Source organism: Diadema setosum, chromosome 17 (assembly GCF_964275005.1).
Source record: "Diadema setosum chromosome 17, eeDiaSeto1, whole genome shotgun sequence".
Lineage (NCBI taxonomy): Eukaryota > Metazoa > Echinodermata > Echinoidea > Diadematoida > Diadematidae > Diadema > Diadema setosum.
Genome location: NC_092701.1, coordinates 29454099 through 29478265, shown reverse-complemented (window position 1 = coordinate 29478265; position 24167 = coordinate 29454099). Strand labels below are relative to the sequence as shown.

The following is a 24167-nucleotide window of genomic DNA, read 5'->3' as shown; positions in this document are numbered from 1 at the left end:
TCCCTACGGCGCGATCTACACGCGAAGAGTATTCATACGTCATTGAAAAACTGCCTGTGTCATTCCCACTAGGCAGGAGGGATGATGCGTGTACACTCGTGCTAATATGCACTTACTTGACTCAATGCAGCACTAGTTTATGTGGATTTTATGAAAAGAAATAATAAACTGTGCAGGAATTATGAAAAAAAAAAATTGTTTCTTTGTATTTCATTCATAAATCCTCTTCATTTCAAGCCATCTGTAATCACATCTTACCCACTTGCGAATAGACGTGTCCATAGTGTCCTCGAGCCCCCAGAGATAGCTCTGGAACATTCCATTCAATGATGGGGTTTTTATTTTGCAACGTTATTTAATAACGCTCATGTACGCAAGTTCTTGCTATGGCTAATCTATTTTGTAATGTATCATAATCTATCTATGCTGAGATAACCTAATTCAAATTTGCAGAGACATAGAAAAAGATTTGTTTTACAATCGTGATACGTTCAACTACTCATTTACCCTGTGCTGAAATCCGCATGTCTGCTCCGCACATGTTATCGCTATCGCTCAAACTTCGATCGCGATGGCTTGTGTGTATATGTGATGACGTGTGTGTGTGGAGAAGCATGGGGCTGAAAAAACACGCAGCTAGCTCCACGTGGTATGATAAAAAACAAATCGGACGTTCGAAGTCGTACATTCAAGAGCTAAAACAGACAAATAGCGAATTCAAAGTCCACTGAAAAGGTCTTGACACTGTAATATATGTTCCAAAATCATGTCTGGCTTAGTTTTGGGAGAATTTTCTACACGCACGAGATCAGGAATGAGATCGATGAACTGGCTACAACGTGTGTACTGTGCGAGGTGAACATGCACTGTGACTGGCTCGCACATGGCAGCTTAGGTGAGAGTGCGGCAAGAACGCTAGGAATGCACCCGAGCTAGATGCGGTGTGCTGCAAATTCTTGGGGTGAAATTAGACTTCCTTGTTCAGCCCGTCTAGTATTTATATTTTTAAAAATAATTCTAATTCTTCATAAAATCACGATAAAAAGACTTCAGATATTCATATATATTTTAGAAGCGTAATATGAAATATTTTGGCTTTTTTCCAGTCCAAGAAAAAAAATTAATAGTTTGAATAAAAAAATAATAATAAATAATCGTTCTTGACTCAAGTCTAATTTCCTGCGCCTTCTTGCAGTTATCCCGCAGTTGCCCATGGATACGATGCATATATAATCAGTTGTTTACGGAGTCGTACCAGTGTACCACCCTACTGCTCTTGTTCAAGTTGAGAGGATTGTTATTTTATCGGTGGCATTTATAGTTTTATAACCTCATCCAATAAAAAAGACAAATTCAAACATCAAATGGTGTGACAATTTTCGTTAGAATTCCCTATCAATATCAACTTGTTGCCAGGATAGTTTTCAGATTCCACTTGCTTCATTATCGAAGCTGTTTGACATTTGAAAGAACTACTCCATAAGAAATCACCTTTTATTTGTTATTTATTTTCACAAACAAGTATTTTGGTCACTTATATATTTTTCATTATTATTTCAATGTCATGATATTTCATGATGGTATGTGTTCTGTCTTTACATGGCAAGATGGGATTTTTTTTTTTCCATCCAGGGTCAATGAAGAAAGTGACAGGAAGGAAACCAAAAGGATAGGGAGGAAATGAAAAGGATAGAATAAAACACCTGATCAGCAGGTTCTTTATTACAATGGTGAATGCAGTACATCAGAATTTTAGTACAGTTCTAAATAATTTATCAGTTGAAAAATGAGCAAAGAAAATGGATTTCGTCGAGTTCTAAATGGAAACTAAATTAGCATTGCCATTTAGGCCTAGAATCTAGATCTAATATTTACTACAGAATAGACCTGATGCAAACTTGTTGTCAAGCTTTTGGTTGAGTTTCTTCAGAGACACGAATTTTGGGTTTGTAACACTAGATACCCGAGTGAATAAGAAAAAAAAAATTATAAATAATGCAGGTCTCTAGACCACTCCCGTGCACGAGCGAGCATCAACCCCGTTTCTTGACTTCAGTGTCGCTCTCGTCATTGGCCTAGGCTAGGCTACTCGTGTCGTAGTTTTACTCGCCATCATCAACGTCATGCATGGTTACACGAAGTAAATTGCATCTTTCCATCACCTCCACCACAGCAAAACCGTGAATATCACTCCCATCATAGTCACTCTCAGCTCACAAAACACATCAGCAAACGATACAGACATCGCAGACCTAGCTAACTAGCTCTAAACATAGTTGTAACTACGCTACGTTAGACATAAAAATGAAACGGAGGTGAAAAACTAGTAATGAATACACGAAGATCATCAACGATGGCATTTTACCGTAGAAAAAATACACAGAACATCTTGCACCGCAAAAAAAATCGAGGTAAAAAACTACGATGAGGAAAACTAGGGTGAAAACACGATGCTTGGAAGACGAACGATGAAGACACTTTACGGTAAAAATGCTTACACGGAAACAAACGAGTGGGTACCACACAAACTACGATGTTCTCTCACACACGTAGATAAGCTACATCGTGTTCAATCCAAAAACTCAACAAACACTAGGACAAAAACTCACCTCTAAATTGTTGCAAACGAGATAGTCACTGAGAAAAATGAACAAAACACTCTCAGAAGTACGATTGTACTCTGAGAATAAAAGATATAGAATGATACGAAAGCAAAAGAGAGAAAAGAGAGAGAAATGGATGGGAAACCTTGAGAAGTTACCCACACTCACTAACGTAAATGGAATTCAACACACACACACACGTACGTACACACCGTACACACAAGGATCAAGAGCTCGTGTAATCAGATATCGTCAAGCACTCTATGAGGAGATCGATATCACGATACCGCGCGTAAGGAATCACTGCAGTTGCTGGGGCAACAAAGATGCATGCGCGCTGTAAACATGAATATTGATTAGTTTCTCAGCAGGCTCGAACCCCTGGCAGGTGTTTTGGCCAATAAGAGACATTCTAAAATAGGTTTCTTTGCATAAATTATTTTTCTGAGTCCCAGTAAGGATCTCTGTGATTGGCTAAAATTATTCTACAGCTCCTGGCCAAGCCTGAGGTCTGAGGATGCCCTCTTTTGGTCATAAATAATGCTTCCCACGTTTTTTGTGGGATGAGACGTGGATGGGTTAAACAAGGTAGAGGAATTGATGTTTGTTGGTTACCCTGTCTGCTGTAGGACTGGATTCCTGTGATCACCCAGGACATCGCCCGCCAGAGACACCAGACGTCCCAGGGAGCCCTCAGCGATGCCTACCTTACTGGCATGCCTCCCAAGAGACTCAAGGTAAGACCTGTCCTTCGCATGTTTCATTCTTCTTTTTTTTTTTCATTTCCTTTTTTTTTTTTTTGGGGGGGGGGGGGAAATTGATTATTTGTTTTAAAGGTAAAACATAATTCTCAGAATGGCTCAAAATTCATCTTCCACCATTTGAAAAACAACAGCAACAACAACAAAACAGGTCCAGCTGAAGTAATTTGACAAAATAGAGAGTTGTTTAAGAAATCAAAAGTGTAAAAAGATTTAAATCGTAGTACTCTGCCTTTATTCCTGAAGTGCCCTCCCTATTTTGCAATGATCGATCATGCCCTAGCAGCAATATTTCCCAACAAGCTGCCTGCAATTCACTCTTGTGTAGAAGATCAATGAATATTGCCGTGGCCCGATGTGTATGTTATTGGTAATTGATCATAAAACATTACATAACAACCATGAGCTGATGTGTTTTCATACTGCGATATTGTTGGCATACCTTCTTGACTCTTAAATATTTTGCAGTTTCATCATTACCCAACTGAAATAATTTCTTCACAAGGTTATTTCACACATGCAAAACTTAACAGTTTCTGCAGGCATTTGGAAGTTCTGCTTTACCCGAAAATTGTCTCATTTTGTAGTTGCTCTGCCATGGAAACCTATATCTTGATACCAGTAGTTAAAACTGCAGAGAAAATTGTCACCCTCTTGTGACAGAGTTCGTATGCATGGAGAACTGTGGGGCATCGTGGATATGGCTCTTGACTCCTAAACTAGGGGCCTGGGGTTCAAGTCCTGCCTGAAGCATACATCCTTCTCAAACAATGTATTAATCCTCACATGATCCCCCTTGATCAAGGTGTACAACTTTGTATTGTATTGCTGGGTATCTGTGAAATGTATAAGGTAGTATTACTGATAGCACCCTCTGAGTGAACTGTACTTCCACTAGCAAGGTTATCTTGGGTGAATAGCCATGTACTGTATCTTAGTCGACAGTGCAGCATCAAAAGGATATTTGGGTTTGTGTGTGTATGTGTTTGTGCATGTATTTGCATGCTTGTGTATTTTTGTATGTGTGTATGTGTTAATGTTTATGTATGTGCTTATGTACATGTTTGTGTTGAAGTCATTGACTCCTATGTTCAAACATGATGTTAAAAAAAAAACAACACTAAAACAGCAGCATTGCTTATCTCTGTTACCATTTGGGTCCATTCTGACCATTGATGTACGTCCAATCTGTTTATCTGTTTGTTCATATCAGACTTCTATCAGTTTGCAAGTGGGTTTGCACTTTGTGTGTGAGATATTTATCTCAAAATATCAGTGATGACGTAACTGAACTCAGTCGACCTTTAATCAAACTTGCAGTGAACTGTAATGAGCTGCATGATACAAGATTAAAATGAATCAAGGGTTACATGTTGTCTTGTAATGCTCTGGCTTAAAGGTCCAGTTTACCTTTGGGAGCAGCGATTTAAAAAATGTATAAGATATCACATTTGATGCATATGTGTAGGTCTGTTGCGTCACAAAGCATCCTACCATATGAAATTTTCGCAATAAAGCCTAAAATATAAGGAGATATCAGTGTTTTTCTCAATAAACTGTAACTGTAGACGGTTTAGTCTGGAAACATTCTTATTATAACTATTGTTCACATTATGTGTATTTAACAAACTTAACATCGATCATAGGGATTCAAATTTTTGCAGTGGTTGTTTCTATCCCTAACTCATATTTTAGAACTATTTTAAAGCACTAATGCTAGGTTTTTGTTTCATCTGCAAATGGTAAATTATGCCTTTAAAAAGAACAAAGTGATCCACTGAGAGAAGTACTGAGGTAACATTGTGATGGGAAACTTAGTTAGCATAAGTTGCCCTTTTTTTTTTCTTTGTGTGTGTTTGTTTTTAAGGAAATGCACCAGAAATTACCAGAACATCTGTTAATGGCACATGACAGATCTTACATTATTACCAAAATGTGTTGAATATTCCTGGAATTGATTTCACAGAAACATCAATAGACAATGTATGATTTCAAATGACATTGTTGCAATCTGTGCGTGGGCTTTGCTCAGTGTAGTACGCATATTATTATTACTTTTTTTTTTTTTTTTGGGGGGGGGGAGGTGTGGAATTTGAAGGAGGGGGTATCAGAGGGGTGGGGGAGACATGAGTAGGGGGGGGGGGGATGTGATTTGATTGAAGGGGAATATAAATAGTAGAGACATTTGTCCTTAAGAGATTTCTGTGTATGTGGTATATTTGGTGGTTTGGTTTGTTAACATGAGCTACCGTTGATGGTGTATCCACAATATGAAATGCACCTGTGCATGTCAGTGATTTGTTGACTTCACAACCACCATAGATGGGGTGTTTTGTTGTGTGTTGGATTCCTTCTGTTTTAAGTGTGGAATGACTGTGGTTGATATATTTGCCTCAGAAGGGGAAAAGTGTTCAAGTATTACTTCAAGTCCTCACCCCCAAAAAGAGGGATTATGTTTTCCGTCCTGCTGTATGCAGTTCTGCTATCAAGTTGTATTAGAGAAATATAAGAAATGTTCAGTTTTTGAGAAGACACCTTTTCCTCTGTTTTTGTCCCCGCCGAACAACTTCGAGCAGGGGACTATGAAACGGGCTCCGTAACTGTGTGTGTCCGTGTGTGTGTCCATGTGTATGTGTGGATGTGTGTGTGTCCGTGTGTGATCAAAATGTTCAATTTGCTACTTCTCTGTCATTTATGAGCCAATTTTGATTCTGTTTGCTTTATATGATAGCACTACATGGGAGCTTTGAAACTTCTACACAGAATTTCAGTTGTGACTTTTGACCTTGACCTTTGACCTATATTGTACATTTTGCTACAAAATGCTACTCCATCGCCATTTCTAACCCGATTTCAATTCCGTTTGCTTTATGTGATGGTACTAGGTGAGGGCTTCAAAACTTCTACACAGAATTTTGACCTTTGACTTCTTTGACCTTTGACCTTGATTTTTGACCTATATTGTACATTTTGCAACAAAATGCTACTTCTGGCGGGGACATATATTACGCACCACGTAATTTCTACTTTTCCTTGTTTGTTTGGTTTTTTTTTTGGGGGGGGGGAGAGGAGGAGTAGGAACATATTTTGTGTTTGTTTACATGAATTTTGCCAGTCAACTGATAAGTCATGTAATTGAATTGAATTGAATTGAATTGAAGGAATTGAATTGAATTGGATTGAATTGAATTGAATTGAATCATCGACTACCAGAAATATCACCTCATATGACACAAATGCACTGTATGTTGTCTCCAAACAGGAAAATCGTTCAGTGTCTTCTGAAAAGCCATAATTATATCTTTTGTCATTCCCCTATCATTGCGGTTCTCGCGACGACAAATTTGTCTCTCAAGTCCCAGTTTGCGAAATGCGTGGTGGTGTATTCACAGTGACTGAGATCCATTCCTCAATCAGAATGTGTGGAGGTCTGTGGTCTATACGCTTAGTCACTTTTCGTGCGGGTTCAGGTTCAATGACATGTGTTTCCAGCAAACAATTAACATCTGTAAGCATAACAATGCAATAGTTTTGAACACGTTGGGGGACACATCTGTAAATGTAGAGAAAAACAAAAACAAGCAAACAAACAAACTTATTGGCCCAAATTCACGAAGGTGGTACAAAAGAAACCATGGTTTAAACCATGGACAAAAACCATGGAACGCCAAGTGTCGCACGGAATATTTCGTTACGAAATTGGTCATTTCGTCAACAAAATGACCGTTTCGTGAACGAAATTATCATTTCGTGGACGAAATGTTCATTTAGTTACAGAATGGTGTCATTTCGTTACAAAATAATCATTTCATCGACGAAATGACCAATTTCGTAATGAAATATATTCCATGCGACACTTGGCGCTCCATGGTTTTTGTCCATGGTTTAAACTATGGTTTCATTTGTACCACCTTCGTGAATTCGGGCCTTTGGGAGTGTGCCCTTGGCATCAGTGAATATAACATTCTTTAATATTCATAGTTATGAGAGATGAAGAGACAGGAACAAAGAAAGGGACAGAGACGGAGACGGAGATGAGGACGGAGATGTACAACAGGACATGACATTGACAGGGACTTTATATAGAACAATAACAGGAAAGATGAGCGACATTACAGACATGCAGCACAGGGGGGAGGAATGGAGAATAGAAAACAGCCATGAAGCAGAAAAACAATGCATAATGATAAACACTAACTAGTTTTTCATATCACATTTCACACTTGTTACATGTAAATACAGTGCTCACCACTTAATCGGGAGGGGTCGGGGGACAGGTTTTTCTCCTGTTAAAGCGGTGCTTCCGCTTAAGCAGTGGCTGATATTGGCCTGTGCAAAGCACACAACATGAAGCCCAGCATGTGGGCATTACACTAAACCATGCACACTTAATCAAACCCGCCAATAACCACAGCAACAAGTACACGTGTTCTACGACACGTAGACACAAAACGGCGATAAGAAATGACACAACCAACACTGACAGTGCTCACTCTCCACTCCGTAGGGAGAATTCAAGCCTGTCACAGCCATTTTACAGGCGCGCACGTGCTGATCGACCAACATAAACATTCTTCATCCTACCAGGTACCCATTTATACTCCTGTGGGGAGAGCAGCAATGTGGACAAAATGCATTGCTGAAGGCCAAACGTGTTGGGGCTTGGCATGGACTTGAACCATGAACTATACCACGCTCATGTCATTCAGAGACAAGTGCTCTTATCCACTCAGCCACGACACCTCCACAACCAGAGTGACAGTGAAATGAAAATTAGACTTACTCATACAAAACACCAGACATATGTTGTCATAGGAGAATACTGTGGCTACCAACTGTTCAGACATAAGCCAGTTTATACCAGAACTTGATAAAGAAACAACGTATAAAGAATTATCGTATAGCCGACACACCATTCAGACGCTAATCTCGACCGTTCTGTAAAACGTCATATAGATGTGCAGTTTCTCACTGTGCATGCTGTTCTGGTCATGAGTGACAGCTATGGGGTCACCTTTCGTGCGCACTCCCATTGAGCTCCGCCCAGTTACATCGTTCTATGGTCGCCATACATTCAGACGCATAATGGACATGATGGAATGCTGATTCATTATCGAGTTCTAGTTCGAAGCGATGCTCTGACCGTCGTTCCACTATACGTCGTTTCGTTATACGTCATTTCGTTAGCGTTCAGACGTATAAATTCATCGTATAGCTATACCGTTTTGGTATAGCAATACCGTTGTAGTATAAATTTAGTGTGTGTGTGTCTGAACACCCTGTCAATCTTCGAACAAAGTGGAAAAAAACAACAACCCTGTCCCAACAAAGATGCCTTTGATAGAGGTTACTAGGGGAACAACTTTCTTCAGTTTTCCCCCGCACACCTCAGGGATGCAGTGACCGTATCTGTCACTAGTTATCCAGTTAAGACACCTGTTGTGGTGAACACTGGATTTACAGCATCCTTACAAGGTAGGGATTGTGGTGAGTCTTCCATGGCTCCCCAGTGCATCATATAACTTAGCCTTACCCCAGTTCTCCTCTCCTCCAAGCTTCCCATTATTAACCCTAACTAGGCCGGGCTATTTAGGAAGATCATAGAGCCGGGGGGGGGGGGGGCCTCCCAGGCCCCCCCTCCAGATCTCGGCCGTCGACCGCGCGATCGCGACGAAAATTGGCACACACATTGCCTATGATGTAATCTAAAGTACCATGAAGTTAAATTAAAAAAAAAATAATCATTTATGCTAAATTATGCTAATTTATGCGTGATGATGCATGAAATCAGACAATTTGGTATAAATCACTAAATAAAGCTCAAAATGGGCACATTTTTTGTGTAAATATTCTTTTTAGTGTCCTGAGCAAATATAAGAGAAAAAAATTGTGCCATCAGAAAATATTTCTTAAGTATTTTATTGTTTTTTGAATTTCTTATGTATTTCTTTGTTTTTTCGACTTTATGTTTTTCATTGTTTTTTCGATGAAACTTGTTTGCGACATTGTTCCGAACAAGAAAATATATTAATAATTGATTTTAATCAATAAAACCCCCAAATAATCATGCTTTTGTGAAATTTGCCTGTAAGCACAGTTTGCCTTGAAATTGTACACAAATTCACGTTTTTGAGCAATTTTTGGTCTGACATGCACATACATATTTATGCGCAACTTCGAAACCGCGCGCCCGGGCATCGCAAATTTGGTGTCAAAAGATGCGGGAGACTTGAAAGAAAAAAGTCATGAAACGTCGTGGCGATAGCTTTTCGCGTTAGCGATACATCGCGCGGAACGTTGAGGGGGGGGCCTCGGAGGCCCCCCCCCCCCCCCCCCCGGCCTAGTTAGGGTTAAAGCTAGATGGTGAAAAGGGAGACAAATATCACTGTAGCCTTTTGTCAAGGCCCTCTCGATGTAACCAGCTGAGCGCGACAGCTCGAGGGCCTTTTGAGATCTGCTTCACACATTGATATTCGTGACACATGAACCCTACTGAATATTCATATTAATGGGTTCCGGTCGACCAGTGTCATGCCTGTTTGCATGCATCACTGACCATCCATGGAGGTCTGCGGCAAGCATTTGCCGTATGCAAATCGGGCTCGGGCAGACAGACACGCTGACTGGTCGACTTTTGCTCCCAAAATCGGGGAGGAAAAGTCGGTAATTCAAAGGGCTAACAAAAGGATGCAAAGCAGATCTCAAAATGCCCTCGCGCTACCTCACTCAGCTGGGCTCTCTTCACCATACAGCAAGAGGGCCTTGACAAAAGGCTAATATCGCCGTGGCATTGACACAAAATCATAATTAGACTGTGGCTGATATATTTGCTAAAGTCTGCCATAGAATTGGGGGGGGGGGGGAGGGGGCTGGGGAAGCATTCTCAGCTCTTACACTAGCACCTGTAGATTTGGTGTCATGCATTCTGTTTCATCTTGTTTAAAACCAAAACATATTTTTTTCAGAAGGGCTAAAAATTCATCTTTCACCATTTGGAATTCATAAATCGAAAGGGTCTACCAAGACACTTGTCTGGCTGGTGCGATTTGTGTGGGTAAAGAGCCGTTTTTTAGTATTTTGAGATCGTAAGTGTGAAATAAATTTGCTCGTGTACATTCAACTTTTATTCCTGAAGCACCCTCCCCATTCAGTAGTGGCTAGGTAGAATGTGTACGTGATGATTGATCATGCCCTATCAATCATATTTTCCCACAAGCTGTATGGGATTCACTGTAGCATGAAAGACAGATAGATACTGCTGTGGCCCAATTTGTCCTTTATCCACAACTGACCATAAAAAAAAAAAAATTATGTAGCAACCACAATCAGGTATGCTCTGAGACTGTAGGCCTATATAGTTTTTCCTTGAAACCTTTTTGTTGAATATTTTACATTTTCATGTGTTGAAAGCAAGAGATTATTAAGCAGAGGGGTGAAGATATGGGGCTTGAGTTTTCTTCAATTTTTGTTTCCCTCTGTAGTCTGTACAAATACAATGAAATTGTGATATTATGGCATTCTTTCACACATTTCTTATGCATAAGTTTACATTTTAGAGCAAAAATTGACTGTTCTACAGGCATATGAGAACTATGTTTTTCCTTTAACTTCCAACAGCAGCCGGTCTAGACAGGTTATATGGACAAGGATGCTTTCAAGGAAATCAAATCATTATCAATTAGCATTTTGATACAAAGGTAGCAATACTATATAAATAGCATTGTGGGTGTACAGTGTATGTGAAATAAAAAGTGGTGAGTGTTTGTGTGTGTGTGTATGGGGAGTGGGTCTCTGTTTAGGGTTTGGGTTAGGCATGATAGAGAATCGAGGTGAGGGATGTTTTACAAGGTGGATTTGCTTGTTCAGCTCTCCTAAGCCCGGGACTCAATCGGAAACAAAGAGTGCAGATTCAACTGTTTTCCAGCATGTGGCAAAGAGAAAGACAAACAGAAAAAGTTGTCACTTTTTAACGAGTCTGAGGGAGAAAAAAGTACACAAAACAAAAGAACAAAGCGAATCGAGGCCATGGATCGCATGACCTGAAAGTGCATGGTAACTTTGAGTTTAATCAAAGTGACAATATTAGAGTCATAGCTGGGATTTTCTAAAACCCAGTTATGATCCAATTTGAAGTAGTTTAGGCCTATAGTTGTACAATTCAGATTTAGATTTGTCATACTCACATCCATTGAATGCAAAGCAATTAATGAAGACATTAAAATGTTATGCACAGAGATTAACGGTAGGGCCTACATGTATGCTGGATGAGCCACTTTACAATTACTACCAAAGACAAATGTAATTTGTGTAATTGTTAGTGAAAGTTGCAATAAAAACAACTCGACAGAAGAATTTAATCAGATTGAAAGACAAAAGTGTGTAAGTGACAATAGCATTACTTTTAACAAAATGTGATATACATGTAAATGTTTTGTAGACACCTATGTAGTGGTGCGATGTACATGCCTCAGGACCAACAGTATGGTATTGAGGCTGATTTCCCTGCCCCCCCCCTATGTATTTCCACATCTTTATGCGAGGAAAATATGATTTTATGTTCTCCTCATGAAGGACTCGATGGTGTAAACACCCACACAAACACACACACACACATTCTAGCTCTGCTACCATTACTGAAAGAGAAAGAACTAACACATCTGGAATGAGCTTACTGTTTCTCCCTATGATCTTGTGTCAATCGGTAGTAATTGTGGTAAAGCTCTTCACTAGCCATAGCAAAGTCATAGTAATAATCAACATGTCTGTGCTCAAATTGAGAGGATTTCAAAATTTTCTTGTACATTGTTCTGATTTCAATACTCATTCCCATTTAGAGTTGTCACAAACTTACATGTCTTTTAAGTTGTTGACTCCTATATTTTGTGTTCATATGTTTTTCATTTGTTTTCTGTTTGTTTAGGCTTTTTAGTGTTCTAATCCACATCAATATTTTGATTATGTTTATTGTCTTACCATTGTTATCAATATCATTACTAATACTGCGATCATTTTCAGTAGTATAAAAGGTGGTGATAGTGTCAAATGTGATGTTAATGCATGGATGGTGGTAGTGTTGGTTGACTCCCAAACAGTAGGGTGGTCGAAGAAGGTATGTACAGCCAGGAATGCGTACTGCTGCTGATAAAATCCTGGTGAGAACCAAAGTTTAGGACCTCTGATCTGCAGCTGTTGGTTGGCTGAAGCCAGCGGAAAGATTTGACCTGCCATTAAAGACAGTGCATTGCCCCCATTACTCCCGAAGGTGTCACAAAAAAAATGCTCTTGAAGGTGAAAGAGACTAGGTGTTCACACCTTTGGCAGCGAGGTCCCTTTTGAACCTGCATAAAAAGAAAATGAGCTTACCAGGCTTGAGTGAAGGCTATTTCCTCTGAAGTCATCAGTATGCACCAGGACCTATCTGCCCTATCTGTATGGCAGCAGACAGGTCCCCGCGCATACAAAATATAATTGTGAAGCATTTTGTTTATTTTCTGAGAAATTAATTTTATGCAAAGTATTGATATTGCGCAGATGAAGGTGCGCGTATTCAAATGTGAATGACGTGCCTCAAAACAACAACAACAACATACCTATTAATAAATGATAGAAGTATCTCGCCTAATTGCAATCAGACTTGAGTAAGGACTATTCCTGTTCTACAAATCCACTATTATGCAATCCAGAGCTGATGATGTAGATTCACAAGTAGACTTTCAGTTCTCTCTCACAACCACCCCCCTTTAATCTGTCCATTAATAAATAAATAAATAAATAAATAAATAAATAAATAAATAAATGGCATACAGCCAGGCCTCAAAGAAGACGAAGTCATCATTCTTTTGCAGCCACTTGTACATACACGTATTGATTTTTAATGTAAGATGTCATGTATTGGAATAGTAGTCAATTCTATTAATAGTTCACCTATCAAGGAGCTTTGCAGAAAACTTGGCTGAAAGACGAAATTTTTCCTCCCATGCCTCCGCAAATGGTGTGTGAAGCTATGCCAGAACAAATATAGCCTCCACTCATTTGAAGAGAAACTACACTGTGTATCCAACCCGCACGCGAGGGATGAGGTTTTCAGAGAAATTCACTCAACATATTGGGTTTGTATCTGGCTGCTATATCTCATTTTCTCATGATTTTTTTTTTCTTACTTAATTTCAGTATTTTTGATATTGCCTTATGGCAGGGCCTAGAGAAAATCACAGTTTTAAAGGGATGGTATAGTTTTGGTTGATATGGGGCTTCAGGTTTCCAACCTTTTTGTGTGTGAAATAATGAGAAACCTCTTATGAAATATGAAAGAGCATACAATTCTATGAAAAGAGGAATTCCAAGTTTAGTTGATGAAAATTGGTTTTGAAATGGCTGAGATACTGTGAAACGAATGTCTGTGTGCATTTTAATTTCACGAAGTTTGCGAGAGCCAAGATGCGTGAAATTAAAATGCACGCGAAGGCTGCTGTCTACACTATGTGCATTGAATTCCAGAGGCACTTCACGAAAATGTCATACTGTCAAAAGGCTGTTGCTGCAATTCGCAAAAATTTCATGCCACTAGAATATGTTTTAGAGTATCTAAAAACTATTAAGAGGTTTTAATTAACGGTTTGACCCACCTTTTAGTAGGACCACTTTGTTTTTGATATTTTGTTTTCGATATCTTTAGCCATTTCAAAATCAATTTTCATCAAACAAACTTGGAAGTCCTCTTGGAATTGCATCCTCTTTAATATTCAACAAGTGGTTTCTAATTGTCTCGCAAAGTTTAAATCTGAATCCCCCATCTCGACCCAAACTATACCATCCCTTTAATTCAGCAGTGCTGGATGGACCTGTGATGGGAACTCAAGCAAGGCTCGATGTTTTCAGGGCTTTGGTGTCCCACTTTTTTGGGACCACAGTTCATACTTTTGCTCGCGTCATATAGCTTTAGGGGGCTGATGTAATCGTCCAGAGGGGCATGTGTACCGGTATACAGGGGGCGACCGAACCCACCCAGGGGGCCAATATCTTAGCTCCGCAGTCCCAGTAATTGGAAAGTTCAGTCGGTGAGAGTTGCGTGTGCGATGTGAGGATCGATCGCCCCACGCTGCGTAGCATCCTCCATAACATGTGGCAAGCTGCGATGCATAGCTACTAATAGGCCCTATGTACTTGTCCCAGTGAACCCTTGTTCCATGAAGGGTCTATAGCTTGCATGGCATTCTGTCACTCTCTCTCTCTTTTAGAATAACTGAATTTCTATCAATGCTGTTTAATGTTGAAAATCGTACTTTTAATTGCCATGTATTGTCATTGGAAGGACTGCGCTGCAGTCCTTAATATATTCCTGTGGTGTAACTTGTTGAAATAGTTGAAATCATGATAGAAAGCCCCCACAACCATATTTGCCTGCTTAACCAAAGTTTACCAAAATCTGCCACTGAAAGCTAATCAAATCTAAAAAAAAAGACACTCGCACCAAAAAAAAATAAATAATAATAATAAAATAAAAATAAATAATAATAATTGTCAAGCTTGACAACCATTATATCACTGCTATAATATTGAACATTTGCAAAATAAATAAATCGGTGGGGGCACTGTGGCATAGTGGATAAAACTCCTGACTCCCAGTCGGAGGACCCAAACTCGATTTCCACCCAGTGCCTGCGTCTTCGGACAAGATGTTTTTCCCCACCATGTCCCTCTCCACCCAGGCGTACAAATGGGTTCCTGGCAACGCTAGGGTAATAATAATGGCAGGGTCCTCTGGTAGAGCAGTGGCAACACTGAAGAGGCTACCCTGGATATGTAAGACCTTATTATGAATAAAGGAATGAAGAAATGATGGATAAATGCATGATGGCAGGATAAATGAATGAATGACTTAAAGAATGAATAAGAATGAAGTAAGAAGGAGAAAGGGAGAGGAGCGATGGAATCCATAGGAATTCTACGAGAAGTAGTATTATCAATATTAAGAATTGTATAGGCATTTCAAGTTGTTAATGTAAGATCACCTTTATAAGTCATGTATCAGGCAAACAGAAGGAAAAATATAAAGGGGCCACTATACCCAGTCTCCCTGAATTTTGGAGAGGCTATCTGAACACTTTGACATCTTTTCATGTCAGGACATGCAAATAACGTTTACTTAAAGAATACTCCTGGATATTGGAAACATTTCAGGTATCGAGATGCACATAATGCACATGTGTCTCCTTGATTGCCAATTTGGAATCGGCGTCATCTTGATGTTGTAAATGTTTGCAGCCCTGGAAATACTGTTAAAAGATTAGTATACACACACCTGAAAAAAAAAAGAGTTTGGGAATAACAGCACTGAGTAGTTGTTTCAAAATGAATGTGCCTCTCTTCTTACCCTAGAATTGAAAGAAAAAAAAAATGTTGAAAAAAAAAAAAAATTCAATCTGCCCCTGATAATTTCAAATTCACATACATGTGCGTCCCCATCAGAGCACACAGCATGAACTTTTCAAAGTTAAAAAAGATTTGATTTGCCTGAGGAGTTGAATCCTTCAAACACCATCTGAAAAATCCCCAGCTGTTTTCTGTGTGGTGAATGTTGATGTATTGCTGTTGACATACACGGCGTGTAGGGGGTCCCAGACTCAAAAGTCTTCAACCAAGTCAGGGGTAAAGAACTAATCGGACACCAGTCTCTGTGTGGGGAGATCGTTGTGGGGTGATGTTGGAATCGGAAATGAGAAGAGGAATCTCGAGTACCTCTTGGCTCTGACAAACAATCGCTTACCACAGTTGTTTGTTCTCATGCTTCGCACATTGTTTTCCTTTGCCCTTCAAGAGGACATGAAGCCATGTTTTGCGGAAACACATCACAAATTGTACTTTTCATTAAGTTAGAAGCGCCATCTTTAGCATGGTGTAGCAGGACTGTGAACTCTTACTTTTAATCAACATGAAAACTCAAGCAAGTCACCCAGTTCTTAGTGTTGCAGTCTTATGAACCAATTCTCACCCCCCCCCCCCCAAAAAAAAAACAAAGTGAAAAAAGAAGTCTGCAGAATCTCCGATATTAAAAAAGAAAATGTCAATATGCCCAAGTGCAGTGTTTCAAGATATTCCCACAGGTGCACCTGCTCGATGTGTGTGTTGAAATCATGATAAAAGTATGCACCAGCTAAATGTAGATTTGCACAGCTCTCGACCATTTGTGATACAGTTGTCTCTAAACTTATAAACATTCTATTAAAAGATTGATGTAAATAATTTTTAACCAGGGATGTGTGTTTGATAGAGTAGTCTCTTCATAATGGGAGTTCAATTTCACGGCAACACTCTTGTCAATATGGCAGGACTTTGTATGAAAATAAACACTTCCAATGAATGTAATGAATAATAGGACAAATGTTCATCATCCTGGCAGATGGTGAAGGAATTAGATGAATCATTTGTCACATGAAGTGAGGTAAAACAAACCTACAAAATAACAAACTTTTTTGTCATTTTCATTTCACACCTCACTTTGTGAGACGACTGATTTATCTTATTAATTCAGTGAATGAAATGTTGGCATTTCTTAATAGTTACTTGGGTACTCTGTGGATGATTGTAGCTAAAAAAAAAAAAAGAATTGACATAGTCATGGATAATTAATTTGAAAATCAGTGCCAATTTAGACATTCTGTAGAAAATGTGCACAGCTCACAAATAAAAGTGTGTTCTTATGATATCATCAAGGAGAATTGCATCCTGATATGCTGCTGCTTTGTATGAAAAACATAAAAGTCTGAAAAGTAAATCAGTGAAAATTTTGAAGAAAAAAGTTAGACACGTTTAAAAGTAACGAATTGTAACAGTGCAGAGAGTTGGAGAAATAGGCAACTGTCAGTTTATCTACATACAGGTGTTAAGCACTTTTCCATTTGTTTTAGACACAATAATTTCACTTAACTGTAGGCATACGTGTAGTTACACTTTTCCTCAAATATTTGGGTACAGGCAAAACTTATCCACTGAGGAGGGCACTGCTTGCTTTGTTTTTGTTTTTGATTTCCTCTTGTGAGCATTGTCATATCACGCTCGGGTGGTGCTCGCAGAAATACAGCATTTTCGCTTATATTATTAACAGGTGTGGATATCTACACAGCCCTATGGATTCTACTCTCTCGGATTTCATGATTTCCATTTCATTCTAATTTTTGTTTGTCTCTTCTCTTCCGGGGTAGGCAAAAAGGTTATCAGTTCACAAAACTTGTTGTGCTTTGTACCAATGAAGCTTTCCAGGGAGTCATAAAGAATAATAACCTCCATGTTGTGACGTCATTACATATTTCTCAGCCAGACACCCACAGTGCAATGTGAAGGAATTTCTCTCTGGTGCCTCGTAGTAATCATCCAAGGCTATTTTCACTTCTCCCAAAAAAGGCCCATTTGCACTTGCTTGGTAAAATCGTGATTTTTTTTAAAATTGCGACATTTGGGTGCAAGTTGCTAAGCAACTACACCCAAACGCCCTCGAAACATCGCCAGAAAAATCACCAGCCGGAGTGCGATTTTTTTGAAACATCGCGATGTTTGAGGCGAAGTTAGCGAGTGTAAACCCAAGCTGCAGAAATATCATGATTTTTCATCACATGACTTTCGGTATCGGATTGCACCGGGAGTTTACGCGCGCTCCCGATCCCTATTTGGAACGTGTAGAGAGTACGTCAGTCACTGGCCAGAGTACTATATAGTACTCGCTACAGTGTACACTAAACGGCCGATCCTCGATCGGCTCATACTCTCACCTCCCTCTCCCTGATGAAACTAGTATGTGAAAACTAGTAGCAAACCTGAAGTTTTCCAACCACGTATCATCACCCCATGACGACTTACAAAATAATGTTCTCCCAGAAATGCGCTGATTGTGGGAGTACCCATACTGCTCTCAGTATACGTTGTTTGTGAATACAGGAGTACGTAACAAGTGTCGGTTAAACAATGGCGAGTTCTTGCTGTCGCCTGATAAAATACCAGTCCTAACTTTCAAGTCCTATAGTATACTTCTCACTTTCGTCATATCGGCGAAATTTCTTGATCCTCCTGAATACTGCTTTTATCAACTTTTCCATACTTAGATGAAGTTTTACACGCCTACTACGTATGTGATACGTATGTGTTTTACCGTAAGTAAACCGTAAGTAAACACAAATTTATGTGTGCATTGTAGTGATAAAAAGCCCTGGCTCAACATTCCAACCAGCTAGCTGTGAACAAAATATACTGCACTGCAGTGAAAACGCACGCGCTTCCACTCAGCTACCGTGTTGAAAAGAGGTCAATTACACATGCATACTACCGACCCAAAAATCGCGATGTTTCGTGAAGCTCAAACTTCGCATGCTTTTGCGCAAGTGTAAACGGTGGAACCAAAATATCGCGATTTTAAAAATCGCGATTTTAATAGGTGTAAATGCGGCTAATGGCCAAATTTAGTCTGTCAAAACTCTGTGGGTCTTTTTCAGACAGTTTTGTTCCATGATAGAGAAAATACAAGACAAAGGGTAGATGAATACCTATCTTTTGTTTATTCTCTCTTTTTTTGAGTGAATGATCAGTGTCACTGTCTCAGTGCTGAGATATTTCTACCATGTATTTCTGTTTTAAAGCATGAACCATGAATTGAAAAGTTTTCTTGAAAGAAATCTAGATAAATGATAAAGTTAATTTCTTTGTTTTCATCAGTAAAATTTCATTATATTTGTACCTGAATAGTTCATGATTATGCCTGCTCAGAACATCTTTTCAGAACAGACTTCTCAGAACATTTCAAGTTACTTTCATTGAACTCTTGAGTTGTCATTTTCTGTACTCTTTATGTTAACATCAATTCTGTCTCTACCTCTTCATTCTCCACCCCACCCTCACCCCTTTCTTCTTCTGAGCTGTTCTACTCTTTATATAAACACATGCTCAGTCTTTATAATTATTACTTGACTGACTGTGTATCAGCAGTTATCAACTTCCAGAATAGCTGGTAGTTGCCTTCTTGAAGAGGCTCTGAAACCTGCCTGCAGGTTAGAGGTATTATTTACCATCTGCAGATGAAACAAAAACCCAGCTTTTAGTAGTGTTTCAAAATAGTTCTAAAATGTGAGTCACTGATAGAAACAACAAATGAAAAAATGCTTATCGGTATAATCAATGTTAAGTATTGTTGAATATACAAAATGTGAACAATTATAGTAGTAAAATTGTTTCTTGAATAATTTGTCTATAGTTATGATCTACTGAGAAAAATAGGGATATCTCCTTTATATTTTAGGCCTTATTGCAAAAATTTTATATGGTAGGATGTTTTGTGATACAACTGACCTACACACATGCATGAAATGTGATAACTCGAACATTTCTAAATAACTCTTCCCAATGGTAAACAATACCTTTAAATAGGATATTAGTGGGCGGAAAGCCAGGCTAGGCCTGTGTGTCTCTTCTGTTGAGGATTGGGATAAGTGGAGAGTTTGGAGGTGACAGGAGGAATGCTCTGTGAATTCTCTCCTCCCTGTTGTGATGTGGAGAAGCCTTGGAGGAGAGGAACAGGTGGACAGGCTTGGTCCCCAGAAAGGGGGTTTTACCCTTTTGTTGTTGTTGTCTTTTTTTTTTCTATTCCTCCTCCAGAGGTTCCAGAGTGGTACACACTGTGTAGGGTTAAAGGGAAACTTACTTCAAGCACATCAGGTGGATACTGTGAATGCAGACAATGTTAGTGTAGAACACATCAGTGTGAAGTGTGAGGAAAAAGTGGACAATCCGTACAGACGTTATAAAAGTTTTGCAGTTTTAGGTTATGAATCATTTCATCCCTGGATAAGCAGGCCACTGTAATGTGTGATGTGTCGTTAGTGGAACCATGGACCTGGTCCATGGTAGAATGATGTAAAGATGCAGTATGTAACATTTACATGTAAAGAGAAGTCATAAAAATTTGCTAATCGAATGAAAAGTTAACATTTCCTTGACTTGTGACTGACATGTGGTAATATTATTTCCCCTGACTTCTGATGAAATGCTGTATAACAAACCTAAAGAGACCAAAGTCAAGTGCCTTTTCATTATGCTACAGTAGTAAAACAAAAATGTGTTAGGAATACTTTGTTATTTTCTTTTTATCACTCCTGCTGGGACATCTCAAATTGTCCTTGCCTTCCCATGCAGTAATGATTTTCATTTTCCTAGCATAATGGAAGAATACATGACTTGCCTCTTTTAGAAGGCAGTGGGAATAGTATTATCCTGAACATTCAATGTAGGCTTATAAAATCAGGTAAATAGGTCAAGGGAATGTGTAGAGATTAAGTTTTATGGAATCCTCCTTATATTTTAATTTACGTGGTACTACTGCAGTGACCTAGTAACGAATTGTGAAGCTTTCTTATCAAGTTGCATTGTACGGTGGCACATGACATGGATTTAATCAAAACTTCTGACAAGTCATAACCTTGTCATAACTTATAAACTTTTGAACAGATTGTCTAATTTTCCTCGAATTCACCAAGGATGTGCTCTATCATTTTTGCAAACACTGAATTCACCAATGTGCCTTTGGGGGGAATTCCCATTTTAAGGACAAACAAAAAGTCTTCTTTGGGGCTTTGGCCCATATTCTTCTTGCTGCGTTAGTCATTCAGACAGTAGGCTTTATGCCACCTGTGTAATAAGATCGCTGCAGCCCAACTGAGATTGGTTACGATATGATATAGAGATATATTTTGCCTTCGTACTCTTACTTATTTACATGTCTGTTTATAGAGATCTCTGTTACTGGTACCTGGGTTACTGTGCAATGCAGGTTACTGTGCAATGCAACATCTGAAATTCTCTAGACACTTTGTTTTATGCTTGACATGCCATTTGCCCCATAAAATCATCCAAACAGACTTTTGACAGCTGGTGGCAAGGAGAAAGGGCAAGAAAAGAGAGAGAAAGTGACTGAGAAAGAATTTCAACTTCGAAGAATTTTGAATCATGTCTGAAAGTAGAATCATTATAGTTCTTAAACTGAGCTGACCTGGCTTCAACTTGAAGTTAGCTATCTTCAATGATACCAAAGTCAAATCAGAGTTCAACCCCAAAGTGGGGACTGCATGAATGGTCTCATAGGTAACCAACTTTGAATTATCATCCACACTCCATGTGACAAGATTTCTTGAGGTAAACTCAGTGATATTTGACAATAACAGTTAACCCAACCCCCTCCTCCACTTCAAAATTTTCACTACACTGCCAGATTCTATCATGGAGTGGTGCCTATTGATAAAAAAAAACTTCAAGACTTCTCATTGCTGATGAGCACCACGTGAACACGCTCACAGTTACAGAGCAACATCGTACGATCGATCGACAAAGTAACTGTGTCCACATGGCCATTGTCTCTGGCTTTGGCTAAAGACCAAAATGAAATTTGAGACAAAGTGTTTCAGTCAAGTTGTAAGTTCACTATCAAGAGGGTGAAATTACTTTCAAAAGGGTCGGATGTTTGTGATAGTGAACATACCATGCATACATGTAGGCCTATAATGCTCTTATATGAGACCACTATCCATTGTAAAAATCAACATCTCCTTTGAGAGGTTTCTGTTTGGGGAGTCCGCAGCAAACATTCTGCAGAGAGTCGGCAGTGGTCAAGCATTGTTTGGCCAGTTTGCAAACTGATTTTCTGACTTATAGGCCTATTTAATTTCAGCTTTTATGCAACAGGACCCAGTTTGTTGTTGTTTTAATTTGCACAATAATTTGCCCTTTGTGGCATTTGTAAACGGTACACAAAGAAACCATAGATTTGTTAAATGCCATTATGCCACTCGCCACACTACATAAGTAAGGTCTCGCACGCCCAGTCCTTAAAGTAATGTACTGGTCGTTGTTTAAGCATGCACAGTCTGGAGATTCAAAGTGCTTCATTTGTAGCCGAGTTATTCTTTTTTTTTTTTTGGGGGGGGGGTATGTGCGAACAGTGGCAAAGAAAAAAAAATGATAGTTTTCACTTGATAGCAATGCAAAAGGGATAACTAAATACTGTGTGTAAATATAGCCACTATGGGATTAAAAGTTTTGCATGTTTTCACAAAGAATAAAGGAAATATTGTTAGTCACAACCAGAGATATGCAAGTAGTCAGATGTAGAAAAAACAAAGTGATCACAGTCCAATACTCCCAAAGGCATGTACAGAGAAAACAAACGTGGAAATCTATTTTGGGGTCATTACTTTCAGCAACTCCAACTGTGCCCCCTTGATCATGGCAAGGTTCTTCCAAAAGTGCAGTGATTACTTTAAAAGTGGAAATTTTTGTGGTGTTGAAACTTTCGCGCATTTCGCGCAACCAAAAACTAGCACGAAAATAAAAGCACGTGAATATTTTTGCTTGTCATATGTTCCTGTGCGTGATGTCTTGATTCCACGGAATTTAAAACATGCGAAACTATCCTTACAAGGTACATATTGTATACTCTAAATATCTCCATTTTTAATTTGAAAAAAAAAAGGAAGGAAATCTTGCCAAGATTTGTCTGTAAGTCAATGGGAGACTTATAAGACTGTGACATCACCATTGAATATAATTATTGAATATGCAAATGATTCATGCATATTCAATGAGATGATGATGTCACATTTGTGCTTACAAAGAATGTCGCTGTTTCATGATGAATATGAGAAACTTTCCCAACAATAGAATCCCTTAACTCTCTTGTTCTTTCCTGACTGATTAATAAAACTTCAATAATATTGTTTGCTTGATTCTAGTATTTTTCATTTAATAACTCAACTTGAATATGGAGTGTTGTTTCCCTTTAAACACTTTCCTTTACCGATAATAGGCATTAGAAGTGGTGTTTGATTTACAATTTTACCAGTCTCACTCATCTTGCTCAGAACAAATGTTAGTTTATGACCTCATGCCTCGGACATGTATGATAATGCTGTCATTAACTATTACAGGCATTTCTTTTTGCCTGCCTTACCATCGTCGGTGGTTGTGATAAACAAAATGCATTGCCAAGTTTTGATGATTATTTCAGCGGCAGGAAAAAGATCATTGCCGTTTCAGATTACTTCGCAAACATCTTCTCCAGTTGGCATTGGGTTACACAAAGATTGAATTCAATGGTGGACAAAGATTACATATTCAGGTATTCATCTTCAAGTGGCTAGAAGTTTTTCTTTGAAGTGAAGCAATGCTTTCTAAAAATACCCCCACACATGTAGCTCACATCCTTATAGGTAGCCTCTAAATGACATCGTTTCTAGCTATTTGTCCTTAGATGAGGAAGAGCTGAAGGAGAGCCTCTGGAGTTTTGTTCTACTGATATCTTGCCCATATGAAAATAGGATTTTACAGTGTGCATTAATGGTTGCACTGGAAATAATGTCCTCTGCTTTGTAAGTTTTTGCATGTTAGATCTTTCAAGATGCTTTATCAATGCCAGAATTACAGTTTGGACTTGCACCCCTAGCCCTTCTTTGTATTGGCCTGCAGATATCAGTTTACATTATATTGTTGTATGCTTATTTCCATGTATAAGGTCACATGGACAAATTACAGTGTGAGGCGATAGAGATTTGATTGATTTAATTCAATTTTTTTTTTTTTTTAAAGAAGAATGGTCCCACACTATCAGAAGAAAGTATCGCAATAAAATTAATGCACATGTACTCAATTTTGCAATCATAGCATCAAATTTATTTTATCTGCACTGTATTCAATGCAGTTAAACTTAATTTCCCACTCTGCATAAGAAATTGTATATTGAATAGTATGAATATACTATGTCAGGTGGCGTATT

At 38.8% G+C, this 24167-nt stretch overlaps 1 protein-coding gene across 1 annotated transcript in view; it reads left to right on the top strand.

The window, feature by feature from the left end:
• The window catches only part of LOC140240580 (large proline-rich protein BAG6-like), a 62300-nt gene that overhangs the window by 30180 nt on the left and 7953 nt on the right, over positions 1-24167 (top strand). The window contains exon 24 of the mRNA XM_072320340.1: positions 3233-3340. Coding sequence (XP_072176441.1) covers positions 3233-3340 — 108 coding nt within the window. The remainder of the gene's footprint in view (positions 1-3232; positions 3341-24167) is intronic.